We start from the raw sequence: 22414 nt of genomic DNA on the forward strand, positions 1-22414 counted from the left end.
CACTCACTGGCGACTAGGACTGACTTTTGCTGCTGTTCACTCCCTCGAATGGTGGAGTTTGACGGCCGACATTGTGGATGTTTTGCCTCTGTGCTGGTAGCATTTGGAAGAGGGGAGAGTGACATTCGAGTGATTCAACTGATATCAGTGAAAACAAACATCCTAATCGAGAAGATGATTGAACAGTTTACATAAAAAGTGACAAAACTCCTTTGACTGGAGCGTTCCAGCAGTCTGATGAAAGAATGAGAGCTGAGGTGCTTATTGTGAAGGGTTCAGATTTTTTGGTCCAAGCTAATGGCGTTAAAGAGGAGCTGGTCATGCCTACGTACTTTTTTGAATGTGACAGATATGGAGTTAATTTTATGCCAGAAGAATTAATAAAAATTTTGAAAACCGGATGCAAATTATTAAATATCAGAATGAAAATATACATTGCAAATATCAAAAAAATAGAATTAAATATATTTTTTCTTCTTTGCTTTTTTGTTTTACTTCTGGATTTTTAAGGGGTGGGCGGGTCTTAGAAGGGGGAGTAAATTTTACACAGCTATGTAAATTTTACACAACTTGAGAACTCCAATAACCATCTGAGCACGTCCACTCCATGACGCTTCAGAGAACCACAATGTGGCAGAAAGGCCCGGAGCCAGTTTTCAGCTGGTAATGCTGTCATGGAATTGCATGTTAGAGTGTCAGTGGATGAGACAAGGCCTTCAGCAGTGCTGAGGCGACATGCAGCGGAGTTCGAGTGTAGCATGTATGGTGGGGAGGGCAGTGTTGTGCATGAACGAGTTCAAAAGAACGCGTTCATTGAACTCGTTCATATTTCAGTGAACTTTGAACTGAACGCAACTTATTAGTAAATCAAGAACTTGAACGTGAATTTTATGTGTGATGAACGGCGTAGACGTCGTTCACTGTTAGAATTAAACATCGGGATTTATTTTCACCTGATGAGTCGAGTGACAAGGTCGGCTCACACATTTAAACAGCATGTTGCGTTGTCACTCAAGCACTAGCGAAGGGCTCCTCCGCTCGAAAAATAAAATGCACAGGCTGACTCTCGCTCAGCGCTTGTGTGCAGTGCATCTTGGGTAACGTAGTGTAAAGCCAAGGACAGTCGAATCTAATGTCTTTAGCTTCACACTACGTTTCCCATAATGCACACACACACATCTCAAAGGGCACAGCCTTGGCAACGCATGACCGCGAAGCGAACTGCTGCAGCAGTAACCATGGCAAGCACAGAGGAGGAAAGCTCAACCACCAGTGGAGCTGGCACAGAAAACACGGATGATGCTGGCTGTAACTTTGACAATTTACGGGCATTTTACACACTGTCTCACAGAGACTCTGACGGTAAAAACCTAACCTTTCTGTGCAAGCTTTGTCCACCTGCGCTGAAAAAACAAGTTAGAACATCAATGACCTCATTTTCCAATTTGAAAAGACACGTTGAGTTGAAGCATTCGTCCAGCGTGAAAGCATATATGCAAGCCCTTCAAGGTCATAGGGGGAAGGGCAAAACCCCCAGCCAAAGTCCCCAAACGACTCAGTCACACTGCCTGCTGCCTTCAGGGGTATAATCTCCCAGCAACAGGTAGACAGATTAATAATAGACTACATTGTTGGAGATTTACAGCCACTGAGTAAGGTTGAAAAACCCTCCTTCATAAAACTAGTAACTGGTTTGCAACCAGGCAGACATGTGCCCTCAAGAAGACAGGTGCAGGCACTACTGAATAAGGAATTCATTGAGGTTATCAGTAATTTAAAAGCTGAACTTGCTGAGCTTGACTTTGTATGCACAACAGCTGACTGCTGGTCAGCTGTCAACAAAGGATTCATGGGCATCACAATTCATTGGCTTGATAAAAATGATGTGTCACTCAGGAGATCAGCAGCCCTTGCATGTCGTCGTGTCAGAGGGTCACACACATATGATGTCCTGGCTAAAGTGCTGACAGATGTGTACAAGGAATTTAAAATTCAAAACAAAATTGTGTGCACAGTGACTGACAATGCTTCCAATTTCGTCAAAGCATTCAGCTGTTTTGGAGACAGTGTTGTTATTAGAGCAGCTGATGAGGTGACTGAAGGCAGTGACACAGGATCTACCCCTGCTGAGAGCTCCGATGATGAGGACGATGGTCTTGAGCCTGCACCTCTGTCAGAGTTAGAGGATCCCTGCCTCCCACCTCATAGAAGGTGCATGGCCCATACTTTAAATCTTGTTGCCACAGATGCAAAGAATGTAATGGATAGGCTGTACAACAAATTAGCGAGGCCTGTATTTTCCAAGGCATCTGCTCTGTGGAATAGGGTGAAAAGGAGTGCGAAAGCCTCAGATTTTGTTGAGGAAAAGCTAAAGATTGGCTTTGTCACTCCGAACGACACACGTTGGAATTCTATGTTCCTCTCAATGCAGCGCCTGGCTCACATAGCCACCTCGACTCCCCAGACCAGCAATCTAACAGTGCCATTGGATGCCACTCCTGAGTATGGCAGACTCCTTCTGCACACCATCTGTGATGAGTTTGGGCTTCGTCGATTCACTCCAGAGGAAATAGACTTCATCAACAAGTTTGTGAGTGTGATGGGTCCCTTGGCATGTGCTCTGAACATCCTTCAGGGGGAAAAAAACACATTCCTCGGCTACCTGGCTCCTACCATTGTGCAATTGAAAAATGATTTGGATGGTCTGTTGGATGAGAGTTCAAAGCCTACAGCTACACAAGGTCTGACGGCATGCCGCCCCCTCATCCAAACCTTGATGCAGTCACTTTCTAGAAGACTGGAAGGCTGTCTTGAAAACAAAGATCACATACTGGCAGCCATACTACTCCCAGTGTTCAAGCTGGACTGGGTGGAGGATCAGAGTAAGCGAGTGCAGTACAGATTGATGTTGAGGGAAGAGCTGCGATCTGTGAATGTGCCTGAGTCTGAGCAACCCCCTGATGACCTTGAGGGGAAAAAGAGTGCTTCATCCTTTTTTAAGTTCAAGCAAAGCCCATCAGCTGTCAATAAGTCTGAGGTGGACATCTATCTGGACGCCCCAACCACTGACGAGTTTACTGAATACATGCTGCTGCCCAAACTGAAGAAGCTCTTCATCAAATATAACACAGCAATCCCATCAAGTGCTCCAGTGGAGAGACTCTTCAGTACCGGTGGCCAGATATTTAGGCCCAGGAGAAACCGATTGGGAGATGCCAACTTTGAAAAGCAACTGCTGTTAAACGTGAACAAAAAACAGTTTGGACTGAAGCCGTAGGCATGGTCTGTGGAGTGTTCATTACTTACTACAACAATGGCTTCTGTATGTGAAAGTTTTTATTTTTAATAGTTCAGTGAGATGGTGCCACACACCTTCAAGAAGCGTGAGAGTTTTTTTTTTTTTTTTAAATAAAACTAAAGAGATATTTTGCTGAATAATAAATATTCTGTTCTGTCTAGTTTTCATTTGAGATGGATATGATGCCTATATGTGTTTACAGTACTTTTCTTTTCCTTCCCTTGTCTAGTATTGGGGCAAGAGATAAATAAACCATAAATAAGAATCATATTTTGTGTCCTTTGTCTATACATGTCCATATATGCAAGAATGTAGGTAGGTTATAGATGTATGTTAAAACAAAATAAATTTTCATTTAGACTATATATCGCACCTAAAAATAAAATGAACTGAACTTTGAACTAGTTCAAAAATTAAAATTGTGAGCTATGAATGTGAACAGTTCACTTTGAGCATGTGTGAACTGAACTTTGAACTAGATCATGAAAAGTGTGAACTTGCACAACACTGGGGGAGGGATAGGAAGAGCCATTTAATTGTGCACCGCCTCTTAGTGTTGATTAGTCCAGGTGGCAGAGGTGACTTCTTCCTTTAAAAGTGTTGGAAGACTCGGTCGAGAAAGGGATAGCGCCTGGCAGGAAGTGATTCAAGAAGTTGTGGGTATGCATAGTGCAGACGGAATCATGTGTGTTTCCTCTTATGCTGCCTCCGGTTGTACAGTATAGTGGTTCATTGGAACTAATTTGGAGTGTTTTGTTTGTAGTGCGTTCTGATATTGGAAGCGGTATTCGCAGTTGAGAGCCAGCCGAAGCGGCGCTTTGTTTTGGAGAGTGCATGCACTGACTTGTTCATTGGTACTGAATTTAGTTGAGTTTATTTTATTATCTGAATTAGCATAGTTTTACACTGTCTTTCTGATTACAGGCGGAGGCTTCATCCACTCGGCCAGCCACCATTTTTTCTGTGTCTCAAAGTATTCAATGTATTTTTCTTTTTTTTCCTTGATATAATTTGGTGTTTGGTTTTGTGGGCCTAGTCAAGGGATGGGAATTAATTTGGAGGCCCGCATATTATTTTTTTTTACCTTCTTTGGGGGCCCTAGGCTGACATGGGTAGGGGCCCCTATGTGGGCAATTCCAGCTATTTTTTGGAGCAGAAAGAGAAACAAGTGGGAATTTATTAAAACGATGGAACATCAATAATCATAATGCGGGATGTCAGCGGGGGGGACAATGCACCGTGGCAAGATATTTTGCAATTGAAAATTATGATGATACACAGTGAAGATGTATAACAGTGTTCCGTTGCACACAGTCATTTATTAATGTTAACACAAGAGGGCGGAATAGGCATAATAGTTTTGCTTTTAGATTTTACACTGCCCTGCCAAAAAAAAAAGTCGCCATTTGATATTTGCTTTGGACTGCCTTTAGTTTTGATTATGGCATACATTTTTCATGTCATTGTTTCCAAAAGTTTATGCAACATCTGCATTTAGTTTCATACATATGTACATCCATTTTTCACTGAGATGTTGTATTGACAAAGTGAGTTGAATCACTCCATGAAGTCTTCTTCAGCATATCTCAAAGACTTTCAATGGGGTTAAGGTCAACAATTCATGTGTGAAAATGATTCCTCATGCTACTGAACCACTCTTTGACAACTGGAGCCTGATGAATCTTGGCTTTCTCACCCTGGATTATGCCCATTAGGGATGTAAATCACAGCTTTCCTCGCGATACGATACAGTATCGATTCCTTAAGCCAACGGTTCGATTTTTTTTGATACCTCAGAAATTCCCACGATACGATGCGATACGATACGATTGATTCTGTTCGATACTGGGGATAGTAGTCGAAATGATGAAATTTCACACAATCCTTTACATTTCAATGGATTAAAAAAGGCAAATATAATTAGCATTTTATCATATTTTATTGGGAACTGTAAACTAAATCTAGTGTAGTCAAGTATGTCCCATAAATCAGGCAAAATAAAGTGCAATAAGGTAAAAATAAAAACTTTGGATGGATGTAGATTAACATGGTGAAAAATTTTATTTTGAATCAAGTCTTCTCCAGACATACAAAAGTGTAACAAAAAGTATGTCCATAACTGTCATGAGCTGCTCGTATGACCCTCTCGTATGCTAGAGGCTTCTTACTTGGTCCAGCTCCCCCATTCATTTTTATACCCTTTCTTAAGTTTAGTAGAAATAAATTGGAGGCTAACTAGGCGACTCGGTAGCTTGCAGCAGCTAGCGTGGTTGAACGCGTCATCCATCCTCTATTTTTTATGCCATACGATCTACCCACACTACCTTTGCGATCGACCAGTAGATCACGATCGACCTATTGGGCACCCCTGGTGTAGACAATGTATACTTCGGAGTGGATCATGAAAACAATACTGCAACAGGCGAGAAAATAAAAACGCATGTACCGATATTTATGCGGTCACATCGATGCATCGGATCGTTTGCCGTTGAATCGATACAAATCGATGTATTGTTACACCCCTAATGCCCATGACATCAGGAAAGAAAAAATCCATTCATGATGGATGGAGGTGTAACCTGGCCAGTCAGTAGATTCAGCTACTCAACTGACTTTACTTTATTGCTGCATGACATTGCTGAGCTGTAATAATGATCCAGTCATTGGCTTTTTAAGTATTTGCCGGTTTAAATTCAAATGGGAACCTTTATTTTGGCTGGGCAGTGTATTTTTGCATTTTGTGATGGAGTCTGCAGAACAAAGAAAACACTGCAAGAAAAACAGAAACATTTTGAAAACAGCATTTTTGTAAATTTAAATGCCTAAAAAGGAAAAAAAAAAAGCACTGTGAGATCTTAGTATGTGTTGCGTGCGGTGAGCGAGCGAGCCGGGAAACAGGCGAGGCAAGCCGAGAATGCAGGCAAACGGGGTTTATTCGGGCAGACAGGACCAAGACAGCGACAAACATCAATGACGGATCTGGGGTAACGTACTCAGACGCGGACTAAATACAGAAGACAAACCAAAACAACAAGGAACAGCTGGGCACGATCGGGAAAGCACACGTGGATAATGAGGGGGCGTGGCACACCGGGAGCGGACGGAGCGGATCATGACAGAACCCCCCCCCCAAAGGCGCGCACACCGGGCGCGCCCGAGAGGAGGCGACGGACGGGACGAGACCGGGGAACAGGACAGAGACACAGAACAGGAACAAGGACCAACAGAAAGACAGGACCTGACAAAGAACAGGAAACGCAGGCAGGCAGACAGAAAAAGGAGACACAGAGGGGACAGAAAACGGAGGAACAACAGGGCGAGGAGTGAACACAGGAGACACCGAGGGACGAGGAGCAAAGACAGGAGGGACAAAGGGACCAGAAGGGAACGGAGGAGACACAGAGGGACGAGGAGCAGAAACAGACGGGACGGAGGGAAAGGGAGGAGGAGCCAGGGGAGCCCGAAGGAACCCAGGCGGGCGACGGGCAGCGGCCGGAGGGGCCACAGGCGAGAGGGAGGAGGGAGCAGGAAGGGACCACCCAGGGGCCAAGGGAACGGGACGAGGGAGTGACGGAGGGGACACGGAGGGAGCAGGAGGGAACACCGGTGCAGGCAGGCAGGAGGGGGAAGCCGCGGCAGGCGGAGGCGCAGCCGGAGCCGGGGAAGGCGCCGTCCGACGCCAAGCCGGAGCAGGGGGGCCCGGAGGCGGCCGACACGGAGCCGGAGGCGGGACCGAGGACCGGCACCGAGGAACCAGGGGGGGATCCGGAGGCGACCGCCGACCCCGAGCCGGAGGACCCGCAGGCAGCCACCGAGCCACAGCCAGGGGCCGAACGGGCGAGCCAGGGGGCAGGGCGGGCGGGACCCGGGCCCGACGCCTGTGTCCCCGTCCCTTACGGGAAACTGACAGGCGGGGTCCTGGGGGGCGTCAGCCTCGCAGAGGCAAGGGTGAGGGAGTCATGAGGGAGGTTAGTCCTGGGCGGACAAGAGTCAAGGCCTCTAAAGAGGCAGCCGGCGTAGCCGCAGGCGGGGCAGCCAGAGCAGCGGCCTCAGGCGGGGCCGCTGGCAGGGCGGCGGCCTCAGGCGGGGCCATGGGCGCAGCCGTAGCAGCAGGCGGAGCCGGCTGGACAGGCGAGACGGGCTGGGCCGGCTGGACAGGCGAGACGGGCAGGACAGGCGAGACGGGCTTGGGCGTGCGGCCAGCAGGGAGCACCTCGGGCAAAGCGGAGACCGCTGCAGGCGTGCGACCAGCAGGGGGCGCCTCGGCGGGCGCCGCCGTCATGTGGTCAGCAGGGACCGCCTGGGTAGGCGCCTCGGGCGTACGGTCAGCAGGGGGCGCAACCGCGGCCACCTCAGGCGCCGGCAGGACAGGCGGTTCAGGCAAGTGGCCAGCAGGGGGCGTCGCGGGCAGAGCGGCTTCCTCCTCCACCGGCGTGCGGCCAGCAGGGGGCGCCGTGAGCCAAGCAGCGTCCTCCTCAGGCGGTGCGGCTACAGGGACTGCAGGCAGGTCAGGCAGGACAGGCGAGACAGGCAGAACAGGCGCCGGCAGGACAGGCGAGACAGGCAGAACAGGCGCCGGCAGGACAGGCAAGACAGGCAGTTCAGATGCCGGCAGGATGGGCGCCGTCGTCACGTGGCTAGCAAGGGGTGCCTCAGCGGGCACCTCCCTCGTGCGGCCAGCAGGGGGCGCCTCGGCGGGCGCCGCCATCACGCGGCCAACAGGGAGCGCCTCCGTGGGCACCTCGGGCAAGCAGCCAGCTGCAGACGGTGCTGCAGACAGAGCGGCGACGGCAGTTGCAGGCAGAGCGGCGATGGCAGTCGCGGGCGTGGCTGCAGTGCCGACAGGCGAGCCGGACTGGACAGGTGAGATGGGCAGGGCCGGCGAGCGGTCCGCAGGGGCCGCCGTAAGCAGCACGGCAGCATCAGCAGGGGGAGCTGCGGGCGTGGCTGCTGGTGAGCAGGACAGGACGGGCAGGTCAGGCGAGCAGGGCAGGACGGGCAGGGCAGGCGTAGCCGCTGGCAGAGCGGCAGAAGCTGCAGCAGGCGGTGCCGCTGGCCGAGCGGCAGATGCTGCAGCAGGCGGTGCCGCTGGCCGAGCGGCAGATGCTGCAGCAGGCGGTGCCGCGGGCAGAGCGGCAGAAGCTGCAGCAGGCACGTCCGGGGAAGGCAGGTCCAAGATAGGCGCCAAGATCGGCGCCGGGCGTGCTGGCGCTGCCCCTTCAAGGGCCTTGGGGATCCGGGGAATCGAATCCCAGACGGCCCTGGCCCCTTTAAGGGCTAGCCGTGTTCCCTGGAAGGGGGAAGTCGCCTGCGATGGCCGGATAGCAGCAGCGAGACAGGCATCAGGCTGTTGCGGTGCTGCGGGCAGAGAGGCGGCAGCTGCAGCAGGCAGCGCAGCCGCGGGCAGAGAGGCGGCAGCTGCAGCAGGCAGCGCAGCCGCGGGCAGAGAGGCGGCAGCTGCAGCAGGCAGCGCAGCCGCGGGCAGAGAGGCGGCAGCTGCAGCAGGCAGCGCAGCCGCGGGCAGAGAGGCGGCAGCTGCAGCAGGCAGCGCAGCCGCGGGCAGAGAGGCGGCAGCTGCAGCAGGCAGCGCAGCCGCGGGCAGAGAGGCGTCAGCAGCCGCTGTTGCTGCAGGCGGTGCAGCGGCGATGTCATCCCCGGCGGGGAGTAAGGAGCAGGCCCCCAAGAGCAGCGTCGGGGCGGCTGCTTCCCCTTTCCCCTTCCGCTTTTTCTTCTTCTTCTTGCGGCTGGGGCATGACGATGGCGGCGGAGTCACTTCAGAGAGGGCGATCGGCTGAAGCCGCTTCTCCGTAACCCTATTGACGAGCTGCCGGAGGTTCTCCCGAACCTCCGCCATGACAGGCGCTGCCGTGAGCGGGGTTACCTCCTGAAGGAGGGTCCCGCTTTTGCTGGCTAAGTCCAACAATCCGGAGTCCTCCTGGACCTCCGGTTGGTGAAGCCAGTACAGTACCTCGCGAAGCAGATCGATGCGCTGGTTATCGACCTGCGGAGGTGCGTTGGGGAGATCCGTCATTCTGTTGCGTGCGGTGAGCGAGCGAGCCGGGAAACAGGCGAGGCAAGCCGAGAATGCAGGCAAACGGGGTTTATTCGGGCAGACAGGACCAAGACAGCGACAACCATCAATGACGGATCTGGGGTAACGTACTCAGACGCGGACTAAATACAGAAGACAAACCAAAATAACAAGGAACAGCTGGGCACGATCGGGAAAGCACACGTGGATAATGAGGGGGCGTGGCACACATCGGGAGCGGACGGAGCGGATCATGACAGTATGTTTTCTGTATTAATTTGTTGAATATATTGTGAGTGTTTAAATAGTTACATCTATTTAAATACAAATGTAGGTTATTATTCCCCAAGCAGCAGCAGTGGTAGTCAGTGTCAGTGCAGGACCTTTGTCTCTCCATAAAATGCCTATTTTAGCGGCGGCACAGAGGGCAGCGCTGTGGCTTCACACCCCCAGTGTTGGAGGCTGAGCCCCCTGTCTGTCTGCAGCTGCACGCTCTCCCTCTATCACATGGGTTTCCTCCTGCCGTCCAAAAACACGTGTTTAGGCTACTTTCTAAATTCCCCATGACATATGACAGCCTCTGTGTGTCTGTGCCCTGTGATGGACTAGAATCCCCCCCAGGGTGAACCTGTATCCTAGGCCTTCTACTGTCTGAAATAGACCCCCTCACCCTGCCCCACCCCCAAACCGGGATAAGTGGCTGGAGGATGGATGGATTAATGGATGGATATTTGTACTTTATTCACAGGGACCGAGTGAAAAGATTTAATTCACACCCACATAAGGGAGACTTATCATCCATCTTCAAGGTCTGCATTTATTACTTAAGTATATTTTCTAAACTTTCACCTAAACTGACATACATCTTCTGCAGATATACAACAAGTCATTGAATCTATCAAAGGGATGATATTTACAACTAATTCACAAGTGAAATCATAAAATGATTCGGTGCCAGGAGTGATAATAATTAAACTGTAACTGTTCATTTCAGTTACTGGAGGAAAAAGCTCAAATGTTTCTGAAGGATGAGCTGATGAAGTTGAAAAGGTACCTGGATCAGAATGACCCAGAATGCTCTGAGCCTCAGCTGGAGGAGGACAATGACCTGGACAGTGATGGTCAGATGCAGAAGACCTGTGGTAGAGAGGGAGCTCTGAAGATCACACTGTACATCCTGAGGACCATGGAGCAAAATGATCTCGCTGACATGCTGGAGAAGAGTAAGAGCTGTACCTCATTCAGTGTGTGTTTGATTTGCCACAGAAACATAGTTTATGAAAAAATGTGCATTACATTTCAGTTAATCATTTATTTATCTTGATGTAATTTGGGTTATATGAGTAAAAAAAATTTTTTTTCTCATTTCATTTCAGGGCATCTTCTCTCACAGTGTCAGCACATAATCAAATGTAATCTGAAAAAGAAATTTGAGTGTGTATTTGAAGGGAAAGCTAAGGAAGGACAGCCAACACTTCTCAATGAGATTTACACAGAACTCTACATAACTGAAGGGGGAGCTGGAGGAGTCAATGATGAACATGAAGTGAGACAGATTGAAACAGCATCCAAGAAAAGGGTAATAGAAGATACTACAGTCAAGTGCAATGATATATTTAAACCCTTACATGGGCATGTAGCACCTATCAGAACTGTACTCACTAAAGGGGTTGCAGGCATCGGGAAAACAGTCTCTGTGCAGAAAGTTATTCTTGACTGGGCAGAAGGAAAAGCAAACCAGGACATTCACTTCATATTTGCTCTTCCTTTCCGGGACCTGAATTTGATTAAAGATGAATACAGTCTGATTGATCTGCTTCACCACTTTGTTCCAGAACTAAAATCACTTGAATCCATTGAGCGGTATAGGTACAAAGTTTTGTTGATCTTTGATGGTCTAGATGAGTGTCGTCTTCCTCTAGATTTTCAGAACAATGAGAGCTGGTTTGATGTAACAAAGAAAACGTCACTGGATGTGCTGTTGACTAACCTCATTAAGGGGAATCTGCTTCCATCCGCTCTCCTCTGGATAACCTCCCGGCCAGCAGCAGCCAATCAGATACCTCCTGAGTGTGTCCACCAGGTGACAGAGATACGAGGGTTCAATGATGCCCAGAAGGAGGAGTATTTCAGGAAAAGATTTAGTGATCGGAACCTGGATAGCAGGATTATCACACATGTGAAATCATCAAGGAGCCTCTTCATCATGTGCCACATACCTGTGTTCTGCTGGATTTCAGCCACTGTCCTTGAAAGACTTTTTATTGAGACTGACATTGGAGAAATTCCAAGGACTCTGACTGAAATGTACACACACTTCCTGATCTTTCAGGCTAGTTTAAAAAATGACAAGTATATGAAAAACTATGAAACCAAGCTTAAGGAATACAGCAAGCAATTCCTTTTGAAACTTGGTAAACTGGCTTTTGACAACCTTGAGAAAGGCAATCTCATATTTTATGAGCAAGATCTGATAGAGAATGACATTGATGTCACTGAAGCTTCAGTTTACTCTGGAGTGTGCACAGAAGTCTTTAAAGAGGAGTATGGGTTGTACCAGGATAAGGTGTACTGCTTTGTGCATCTGAGCATCCAGGAGTATCTCGCTGCTTTATATGTGTTTTTGTCAAACTCATCAGCTGACCTGCTGAAGACTGCAGTGGATCAGGCATTAAAGAGCAAGAATGGACACTTGGACCTCTACCTCCGCTTCCTCCTTGGTCTGTCAACAAAGTCCAGTAAGATTCTGTTACAAAGGCTACTGGGCCAGAAAAGAACCAGGTGTCATAACAATAAGAAAACACCCCAGTACATCAAGAAGAAAATACATGAGAATTTATCTGCAGAACGGACCATCAACCTGTTCCACTGTCTGAATGAACTGGGTGACAATTCTCTAATAGAGGAAGTACAAAGATACCTGAGTTCAGGAAGCCTTTCAGCAGAAAACCTCTCACCTGCACAGTGGTCAGCTCTGGCCTTTGTGTTACTGATGTCAGATAAGGAGCTGGATGTGTTTGATCTGAAGAAATACATCAGATCAGATGAAGGTCTTCAGAGGCTGCTGCCTGTGATCAAGAAATCTAGGACAGCTCTGTAAGTGATCTAGGTCTGTTGCTAAAGAAGTACAGATGTTATTCATGATACTGCTTTTATATCTTATCAAAACAGTTAGAATATATTTATATAGGCCACCGAGGAATTATTTTTGATTCTGCAGGAATTATTTTGATACTGCAGGATATGTATATATTTTTAACATTCTTGGTGTGGTGTGTGGTTCAGTGGGTTTGGAGACTCTGCCTGTGGTCAGAAGGTCACTGGTTTAAATACCTAGCTGGCAGAGTGATGCTGGTTTTGGGCCCTTCAGCAAGGCCCTTACCCCCCAACTTCAGGGGGCCTGGATGCTGGCCAACCCTGCGCTCTGACCTCCAAATTTACTCTCACCTGTTTGTGTGTGTCAGAGAGAGCGAGATCAGAGAGGCGACAGCACTGTTTTACCAGGGGGATGAATAAAGTATCACTATTTCATCCCTATCTGACAGGATTGATAATTGTCTGACTAGTGTTTTGGAAATTTTACAGGTTCTCAGATACAGCAAACAGAAAATAAGGATTTCAGTCATGATGTGAGCAATTCAAAAGTCATATAAAAATACATAATTAAAATTAATTAAGCTCTTCGTGACATTCAAATCCCACATAAACATGAACACTTACACACATCCGAGGCAGGAACGGAACCCAAAACCCTAGAACCCCTGGGTCGGCTGTAGTGCTGATCAATGAGCCCCAGCGCTTCTCAGAGCTTTATAAAAATACTTATGCATATATTACAGAGTCTCAGGGTAACTCACCCTGTAAAGTCATTAAACAGCAGGTTCGTCTCGGCTAGGGAATGTCAAGAAAAATCTATTTGTGTTTCTGACTAGGACAAGGAAACAACAAAATTACTGATATATTTAAATATTCCAGAATTAATGGATTTTAGAGCAAGTTCACTCTCATGCCCTTATTAAACTGGCTCTGTAAGACAATATAGAACAGGATTTGGGAATGTATGACTTATGAAAATGTACAGCAAATAGTGAAAATACACAGTAAACTCACAGGAGAAGCTCTATTGTACCAAAATCTATTCATCAGTGTACATTGATCCAGTCCTGACCCATTACACTTTTCATGGTATTTGTGCTTCGAATTGAAAGTATTCACTGTATTCTTCATGACGGGGAACATGAGGAACATCAGAGGATTGTCTAGTTCCTTTTGAAGCATATGCTGCCTCACTTATTGTATTTAAAAATAAAAATGTTTATTTTGGTATTGGATATACCTGTGTGTGGTGTATGTATTTTTATCTTAGCATGTTTCCTTTTCCAGCCTGAACAGCTGTAATCTCACAGAGACATGCTGTGCAGTGTTGGCTTCAGCTCTCAGATCAAACTCCTCTCAGCTGACAGACCTGGACCTGAGTGACAATGACCTGCAGGATTCAGGGGTGAAGCTGCTCTCTGCTGGACTGGGGGATTCACACTGTACACTGGAGATACTGAGGTCAGTATTACTGATTATTCCACAGCATAAACTTTAATTATTGAAATCTGTATTGCAGTCTCACATTTACTTAAAAGTAATACTCATAGTGTTGAGGTGATTTTATTTATTGGAAAGATATTGTCTGTCTCTCTGCAGGCTGTCAGGCTGTAGAGTCACAGAAGAAGGCTGTTCATCCCTGGCTTCAACTCTGAGGTCAAACCCCTCACACCTGAGAGACCTGGACCTGAGTGACAATGACCTGCAGGATTCAGGGGTGAAGCTGCTCTCTGCTGGACTGGGGGATTCACACTGTACACTGGAGATACTGAGGTCAGTATTACTGATTATTCCACAGCATAAACTTTAATTATTGAAATCTGTATTGCAGTCTCATATTTACTTAAAAGTAATACTCATAGTGGTGAGTTGATTTTATTTATTGGAAAGATATTGTCTGTCTCTCTGCAGGCTGTCAGGCTGTAGAGTCACAGAAGAAGGCTGTTCATCCCTGGCTTCAACTCTGAGGTCAAACCCCTCACACCTGAGAGACCTGGACCTGAGTGACAATGACCTGCAGGATTCAGGGGTGAAGCTACTCTCTGCTGGACTGGGGGATTCACACTGTAAACTGGAGACACTGAGGTCAATATTACTGGGTATTCCACACTGTAATCTGTAACTATTGAAATCTTAATTGGAGTCATCATATTTACTTAAAAGTAATACTTATAATGGTGAGGTGTTTTTATTTATTGGAAAGATATTGTCTGTCTCTCTGCAGGCTGTCATTCTGTAGAGTCACAGAAGAAGGCTGTTCTTCCCTGGCTTCAGCTCTGAGGTCAAACCCCTCACACCTGAGAGAGCTGGACCTTAGCTACAATCACCCGGGAGACTCAGGAGAGAAACTGCTCTCTGCTCTACTGGAGGATCCCAAATGTAAACTAGAGAAACTAAAGTGAGTATAGAATGTGTGTCTGCTCCTGCTATAGACTCGTGTATGTGGAGAAAATACAACAGTTAAATAAATGGATACACCAGAACTATGTTATTCTTCTTCTGCTATAGTGTGGACCACAGTGGGAAGTGCAGGACCACACCAGGGTTCCAGAAATGTAAGTCGGTTTGTATGTTTTTTATTCTTAATATCATTAATACTACTTTATGATACCATTCACATAATTATTGTGTGTGTGTGTGTAAAACAGGGGCTGGTTTGGATTTAAAGATGACTACTTCCTTACATAAAAAATAGTCTTGGAAAATCTGTAGAAATACATTCAACTTTTTTTGAGATTTGTTAGTATTTTCGTAAGAAAGCATCCGCAATCTCCCCAAACTGTTTTGACCCATGACTGATATGTGTACTAAACCTTATAATTTCCTTAATACCATAATTTTACATTATGTTTGGTATAAAGACTAAATGTAAAAACATCAAACACTACTACACCTGTATTGAACATTTTATAAGTGGAAAAGTTGTTTTTGTGGTTGATCTAACAAAAAAAAGTCAAATAACATAAATAACTAATAAAAAAATAAAAAATACATAAATTACAACGTGCAAAAGAGCAGCATCCAACAGTTTTAGTTGTATCTGTCCATTATAACAACCATCAACTTTCTATCAGTGTTACATTTTAACATTTCCTTTGGGGCAGACGGGCTGATCCGGCTTCTGGCAGTAGCAGCACGCTAGCCTGTCTTTTTTCTTCCATCTGAACTGTTGGATGCGCAGTTCTTAAGTGTCTGAGAAGGTTGCTTGCAGTGTTGCCAACTATTTTCAATGGAAAGTAGCTAAAGTCTGCTCGAAAAGTCGCCAAATGTCGCTAGATGACGTCATGCGTATATTTGCATATTGATGACGTAATTACGTCGTATTTGCATTCTGCGTGTTTTCCCTAATCCTTCCTCACGTGTTCAATATAAAACTGTTATCAATTACGTTACATATTTTTTGTCAGACAACATTTACATTATACGTATATATGTTTTTTTATGTGTATATGAGTTTAATAAGTTTAATGAAGTTTATCGTTGTGTATGAGTAAGTAGAATCACGTAGTCAATCAGATGTAGCTCAGTAAACGATTTCAGACGAGTTCAGAAACTGGAATGAACTTAAGCTCTGTAACAGTGAGTAATATAAGTGCATCAGAAGAAAAAATAAATAAATAAGGAAAAATAAGAAGAAACGGTCAAATTAAATAGTTTTATTTCAAGCAAAGGAGAAGCAGGTAAGTGATTGGTCCGTGGCAACACCGTTTGCACATGCGCAGCTCATTCACATCTATGTCAGCTGCCGTGCGGTCACGGGAATATGCTGCTCCTTTCAGCCGGAGCTAGCGCTGACTGATCAGAGCAGACACAGGGAGATGAGTAACTATACCGAGAAAGCAAGACCTCGCGCTTACTTAGGGTGACCAGATAATCCATGTCAGGGAGGACACTTTGAGCTACTTCGGGTTTTACAAACTACTTCCAAATTAAAAGGCTCCTGTGCTCGGCTAAAGAGTTCAGCTCTTCTTGTGCTTTGACTGGTTTGTTTCCTTGACTGAAAGACTCATCCAGCTGTTTTACATTAGCATTAGTGACACAGAGGGGCGCCGCTAGCAATTTTGGGCCCTATGACAAAATATGAGGTTGGGCCCCCCTACGGTAACTTATTATTAATAAAGCAGATCTCTGGGGGGCCCTAAAGGGCGTGGGCCCTTAGAATTGTCCCAACTTTCCCCCCCTTAGCGGCGCCCCTGGTGACACATGCATGCTTATAGGAGACTGACCAATCAACACACAGCAAGAACTCGGTGCTCAAGTGAAATCCAAGTCCGTTTAATTGAAATGGTAATTTACAATTCCTGTCCTAGCTCAGAGTGTCCTCCCTGACATGGATTATCTGGTCACCCTAGCTTACAGGACAGTACTGGCGACATTTGGAAAGTTGCTAAGGTTTGTCCAAAAGTCGCTAGATTTGTCGCTAGGCGCTTTTTTGAAAAAAAGTCGTCAAGGGGGTCTGAAAAGTCGCTAAATCTAGCGACAAAGTCGCTAAGTTGGCAACACTGGTTGCTTGTGGACCCTGCTCGAAATGACAGCTTCATCTTCAAACTGTGCATTCTGCCTTTGAGTTATTATAGCTATTAAAATGCATCCAAATGTCGCTTCATTTCCGTTGTCACTCATCTTACCTACTATTCACACACCACACTCCCTCTCTTTCTCTCTTTCTCTCCTCCTCTCCTCTCCTGCTGCTCTGTACCTGTACACCGTCAGCACACGCACCCCCGCCCCTCCCTACGTTTAACCTGATGGTATGAACCTTGTCTGAATCATCACGTGATTGGCCGCACGCCATTAACACAGACTTCAGTCACGCAGTCAGAGCAGTGTGGAGCGCTGAGCCGTTTTGCTTTAGGCCACTTAAAATTAATTAATTGTTTTACATGACTCAAACTTCTAAAATATTGGTGAGTAGGGGATTTTATATTTTATATTTTTAGCGAAAAGACGAACGGCAACAGAGATATACTAAAACTAGAAAAGTTCTCAAACAGCTCGATCGCGAAGGGTAATATTACTCGGTATATTGCTGCCCTGCCAAGATTTTAATACCGTGGGCCCACACACAATCTGACAAACGATAAAAACCATTGTCCGAGAAGCGTCAAATTGAAAAATCCGAGGCTGACATTCAAGATTTTTCACCCACCGTTTTTGAGGTGAAAAAAACGGATTTTTTGAAAAATATAAAATATAAAAAAAATCGAGGCGGCACCAAAAAATTGAGGCGGGCGGCCATGTAAAACAATTTATTAATTTTAAGTGGCCTTATAAAAATGTCTCTCGGTCAGGAGCCGGATCTTTTGATCGGCTCGTTCCCGACCGACACATCACTAGTCGTCGCTGAACGCTGCTGGAGGGAGGTATGTGTCCGAAGTGGTTTGAAGCAAGTTCTTATTTTGCAGCAAAGCCAAATTAACTTATACTGGTACTCGTTGGGTACAATTTCATGTTTAACATGTTTGATTAATGCTGTTTCTAATTTTATTTACCTGTAATTAAGCATATTAGTTTAAGAAGTGCTCTCCCGGGAAACCCCCTTACTCTCGCAAGACCACGGAAAGCATTATAACAACACTACATGGATAAAGCCTCTTTGTTGAAGTTTTCACAAATTTTGAGTTTCAGCCGAAATATTATCATATGGCAAACAATATAATCCATTACAGATTGAACCGTTTGCCCTTGAATACAGAAAAATTAGCGTAGATATATCTTAGTTCCGAGAGACCTTTTTTAAGACGTACACTGGGGCCGTGTCGACACAGTATAAAAATGCATGTCTACCTGGGATTTGTATTTCTATGCTGCCTATTAACCATGTCTAGAGGGTAAAAATACAGCATGGAGACTTTTAGAGGGGAAAAAAATCTGTGTTGAGACGTATTCTGTGTCACGGTTTATACGGTGAAGGCGTTCTGTACCTAAACCCTCAAAAGCTTGGGAGTGGGACAGCACTAAGCCCTCAACAGCTTGGGAGTGGGACAGCACTAAGCCCTCAAAACCTCGCCCATACAGAGAAATCTCCACACGCATTTGCAGATCTGCCATGGCAGAAGCGAGCAATAATCGTATGTAAAACAACAGCCAGTTGAGAGGTCCGTCTGAGTAAATGATCTCCTGTTTGTATTTCCAGCTCTTTGAGCAAAATACTTTGACTTTTCAGCTATAATCTGCATAGGTAGCAGAGGGGATTACCTGCTACATTTGATTCCCATTCAGTGTGCCCTTAATTAGCGTGTTCTGTATGAAGAGGGCAGTTTGATGTCACCTGAGCATGTGTCTTTTTTGCCGTCTGGGACCCGGAGTAGTCGTTTGGCTGCTGATGTTGCAGCATGAGCAGTAGGTCTGCGGATTTGCAGGATTGTCCTCTGTGCCGTCCACCGCTAGCTGCTCCTGGATGGTCACGTACTCCTCCTTGGTGCTGGTGCCCCGCACTTGTTGCTGGATTGTCAGCTGTTGTCGAGGGATTTATAAGTCAAGACAGGCTGCTGCTGTTTTGCTTCTGCACGCTTCTACTTCCCTCTTTGCTGCTATTTTTGCTTCTGCACTTTTTCACCTCCATGTTTGTTGTTTTATTACTTTGTTTAGTTTTGTTATTGTTTAATGGTATCTGTATTGTGCCAATTGAACCGTGTCTTAGATTTTTAAAATTCTATTTGAATCAGATTTATCACTTGTCCCGAGTAGTTAAACCTTAGTGTCTGAAGCTCTGTCTGAAGGGGAAGGGTTAGATGCCATTAAATTGTAGTGCAGTGTCTGTTTTTAAGTTGATGTTTTCTGGTGTGTGTGCAGTGCATGTGCTTGGTCTCTCGGTGAGCACATCTCCCTACCTGTCAGATCCAGCTTGGTAACCCTCTTTCCCTGGCTGTCCCCTAGCAGGGCTAAGTTTCTTTTTTCATATAATTGTTGCCTTCCTTTATTGTATGACTCTGTATTAATAAATTATATTTGGTACCTGGAGACATGACTCTGCCTTTCTTGGTAAACAAATCTGAGTGACCTGTTGTGTTAGGTTAATGGTGCGTATTTCCCTGGGTGGGGGTTTCCAGGGTGGCGTAATCGAAATAGTTGCACCTGCACACTTTTGAGACTCCCCCCTCCCCCCCATACGCCACAGTCTGGCATAGTTGGCAGAATCTTCTTTGTAAAAGCAGAGACGAGTCCTCCTTGATTTTTCTTTTTGGTTTTCTGTTTTTTTTTTTGTTTTGTTTTTTGCACGGTATTTGTTGTATTTCTGTTTTCTTGAGTATTCTGTGGAAAGCAAGTCCTGCGTTTTGTGTATTGGAGGTGCTTTGTGTTTGATTTATAACTGGTCATGGAAGCGAAATGGCAGTGAGCACTGTTTAGCCCTAAGACCACTCAGCTTCAGATCCCTTTTCACCTACCTTGATCGGTGCTTCCTAGAACTTTCAGCAAAACCGTACGTCTTGTTTCTTGATTAGTGATGGAGGAAGTTACAAGAGCTCAGGGTTTTAATGCCGAAATTGACGGCAGATGATGAACGATTAAGGCAAGGGCAACTAACTGCTGCACAGCTAGGCCCTAGTGTCGACCCCTGGATGGTCACGTACTCCACCTTAGTGCTGGTGCCCCGCACTTGTTGCTGGATTGTCAGCTGTTGTCAGGGGATTTATAAGTCATGACAGGCTGCTGCTGTTTTGCTTCTGCACGTTTCTGCTTCCCTCTTTGCTGCTATCTTTGCTCCTGTACTTTTTTACCCCTGTGCTTGCTGTTTGTTTTTTCTTTTTGGTTATGTTATTGCGTTAATAGTATTGGTATTGTGCCGATTTAACCGTGTGCTGGATTCGTTAAATTGTATTTGAATCTGATTTGTTTTAGCTCATGTGTCCCGAGTAGTTAAGCCATAGTGGCTGAAGCCCTGTGCTCAGTTTTATCTTCACTGCCAGTTGTCTGTTAGCTGGGCTGTCAGTCGGGGGGTGGGTGGGCTGAGACTCCATAGAATTGTACTGTAGTGCAGTGTCTTTGAAGTGCCTGCTACATAACTTGTTTATTTGGTATGTGGTCTCTCGGTGAGCACACCTCCCTACCAGTCAGATCCCTGGAGTTTTGGTCAGTGTGAACCATTAACACGCGCATCTTCCCGCCGGCGTCGCGCGGGCGCCCGACATTTTCTGAGGTATTTCACATACTTGAATTCCTGCTTCGTTTTTATATTTTGTGTATCGTACAGAATAATAGAGCGCAGGCTAAAGTGCAGTTCGGTCCCCAGTGAGTCTCTCAGCACGGCGTGTCTCACAGCGCAGGGGGCAGCCGGAGCGCCGCAGACTCGGGCGGCTACATGAGTATATTGGGAATAAAATGTGTGTATTGGAGCGAGTTCTGTTTTAGTGAGTGTGTGAGGTGTGACAGTGATGATGATGGAGATGCTGGGCTTCGCGATGGGATTAATCGCTCTTCCTCTTGCCTACAGACTCCTGCCAGCTGACGCTGGACCCCAACACAGCAAACAGCCGCCTGTCTCTGTCAGAGAGGAACAGGAAGGTGACATGGGGGGCAGAGCGGCCATATCCTGATCATCCAGAGAGATTTGACTACTGGTACCAAGTTCTGTGCAGAGAGAGTCTGACTGGTCGCTGTTACGGGGAGGCTGAGTGGAGTGGAGATGGAGCCCAGATAGGAGTGACTTATAAAGGAATCGGGAGGAAAGGAGACAGTGCTGACTGTGTGCTTGGAGCCAATGACAAGTCATGGAGTCTGAGCTGCTCTCCTGACAGTTACTCTGTCTGTCACAATGATAAAGAGACTGTCATACCCATAAAGCCCTCAGGCTCCCGCAGAGTAGGAGTGTATCTGGACTGGGTGGCTGGTACTCTGTCCTTCTACAGAGTCTCCTCTGATGGACTGACCCTCCTGTACAGCTTCACCTCCTCATTCACTGAACCCCTCTATCCAGGGTTTAGGGTTTATCATAACTCCTCCGTGTCCCTGTGCATGCTGGGATAGCTCACTGTGTGCTGGAGGAATCATTTTTACCTTATCAGAGTGTCACATGTCGCTGCTTTTCCATGGCAAAAAGGTAAAATCTCTGCTTTTTAACCAGTATAACCCTTTTTACTCTGAAGTGTGAAATACATTAGATTAAAATAAATGACTGGGTTCGGCAAGCTGCACAAACATGTTAAATAAGTGTATTTGTTTCTGATTGCAATGTAATGAAATGTAATCCTGATGATTGGGGGGCTTTTCCTCTCCCCTCGTATGTACATTTTATACATTTCTGTCTATATATTGTATTTGCTACCTGTACACTGACAATAAAAGCTTCCTAATGTATCCCATTACAGTCCTGGTTCAGTGCTGCTCAAAGCATAACTGAGGTAACTGAGTAACATAAATCATGTAATACAATAAAATAAATACACTGTAATGTTAAATGAACATAATTAACACGATTGGATTAAATCAGCATATACACTCACAGGGTTAGACATAAGGATTTAGGAGGGCACAGCCACTTTGGCCTTGGCTATTCATATTTTTTCTAGGGCACAAGGCCAAAATCTGGAGTAAAAATGTTTTTTTCATTTATTTAAATTTCATAGGACACCTCGGGCCTTGTGGAGGAATTTTATTTCCATAAAGGATGCATTTTTTTATTTTCAAAAAAGCAGAAACTTTCCAAAAAGGCATTGGGCCAATACTGAGTCACTAATTACCAATTACTGTAATTACCAAGTTTAGACAACCTACGCAATACGACCTTCGATTTGAGACAGAATATATATATATATATATTTATAGATATATATAGCTTTATTTCAAAAAACAAAATCCAACAATAAAGGAGCCGTCAATATTTTTGTATTTGTTTGCTCAGAACACCCGTATTCTTTTAGTGTACATGACAATTGACTTGACGTTCGTTTTTTGCACACTGCACGCTACCAGTCCTATATCCTCCCAGCAGAGCTTGGTACTTCTCTGAGTCAAATCTGCTCTGCCTCGGTAAATGTTTTTTTACAACA

At 45.9% G+C, this 22414-nt stretch overlaps 1 protein-coding gene across 1 annotated transcript in view; it reads left to right on the forward strand.

The window, feature by feature from the left end:
- LOC111844371 (NLR family CARD domain-containing protein 3-like) overlaps positions 1 to 21727 on the forward strand; it is a 79045-nt gene extending 57318 nt beyond the window's left edge. Inside the window, exons 5-12 of the mRNA XM_072711547.1 lie at positions 10324 to 10552; positions 10706 to 12425; positions 13713 to 13886; positions 14025 to 14198; positions 14337 to 14510; positions 14650 to 14823; positions 14934 to 14980; positions 20860 to 21727. Coding sequence (XP_072567648.1) covers positions 10324 to 10552; positions 10706 to 12425; positions 13713 to 13886; positions 14025 to 14198; positions 14337 to 14510; positions 14650 to 14823; positions 14934 to 14980; positions 20860 to 21392 — 3225 coding nt within the window. The 3' untranslated portion in view covers positions 21393 to 21727. The remainder of the gene's footprint in view (positions 1 to 10323; positions 10553 to 10705; positions 12426 to 13712; positions 13887 to 14024; positions 14199 to 14336; positions 14511 to 14649; positions 14824 to 14933; positions 14981 to 20859) is intronic.
- The last annotated feature ends 687 nt before the right edge of the window (positions 21728 to 22414 follow it).

Source organism: Paramormyrops kingsleyae, chromosome 4, assembly GCF_048594095.1.
Source record: "Paramormyrops kingsleyae isolate MSU_618 chromosome 4, PKINGS_0.4, whole genome shotgun sequence".
NCBI classification, from domain to species: Eukaryota; Metazoa; Chordata; class Actinopteri; order Osteoglossiformes; family Mormyridae; genus Paramormyrops; species Paramormyrops kingsleyae.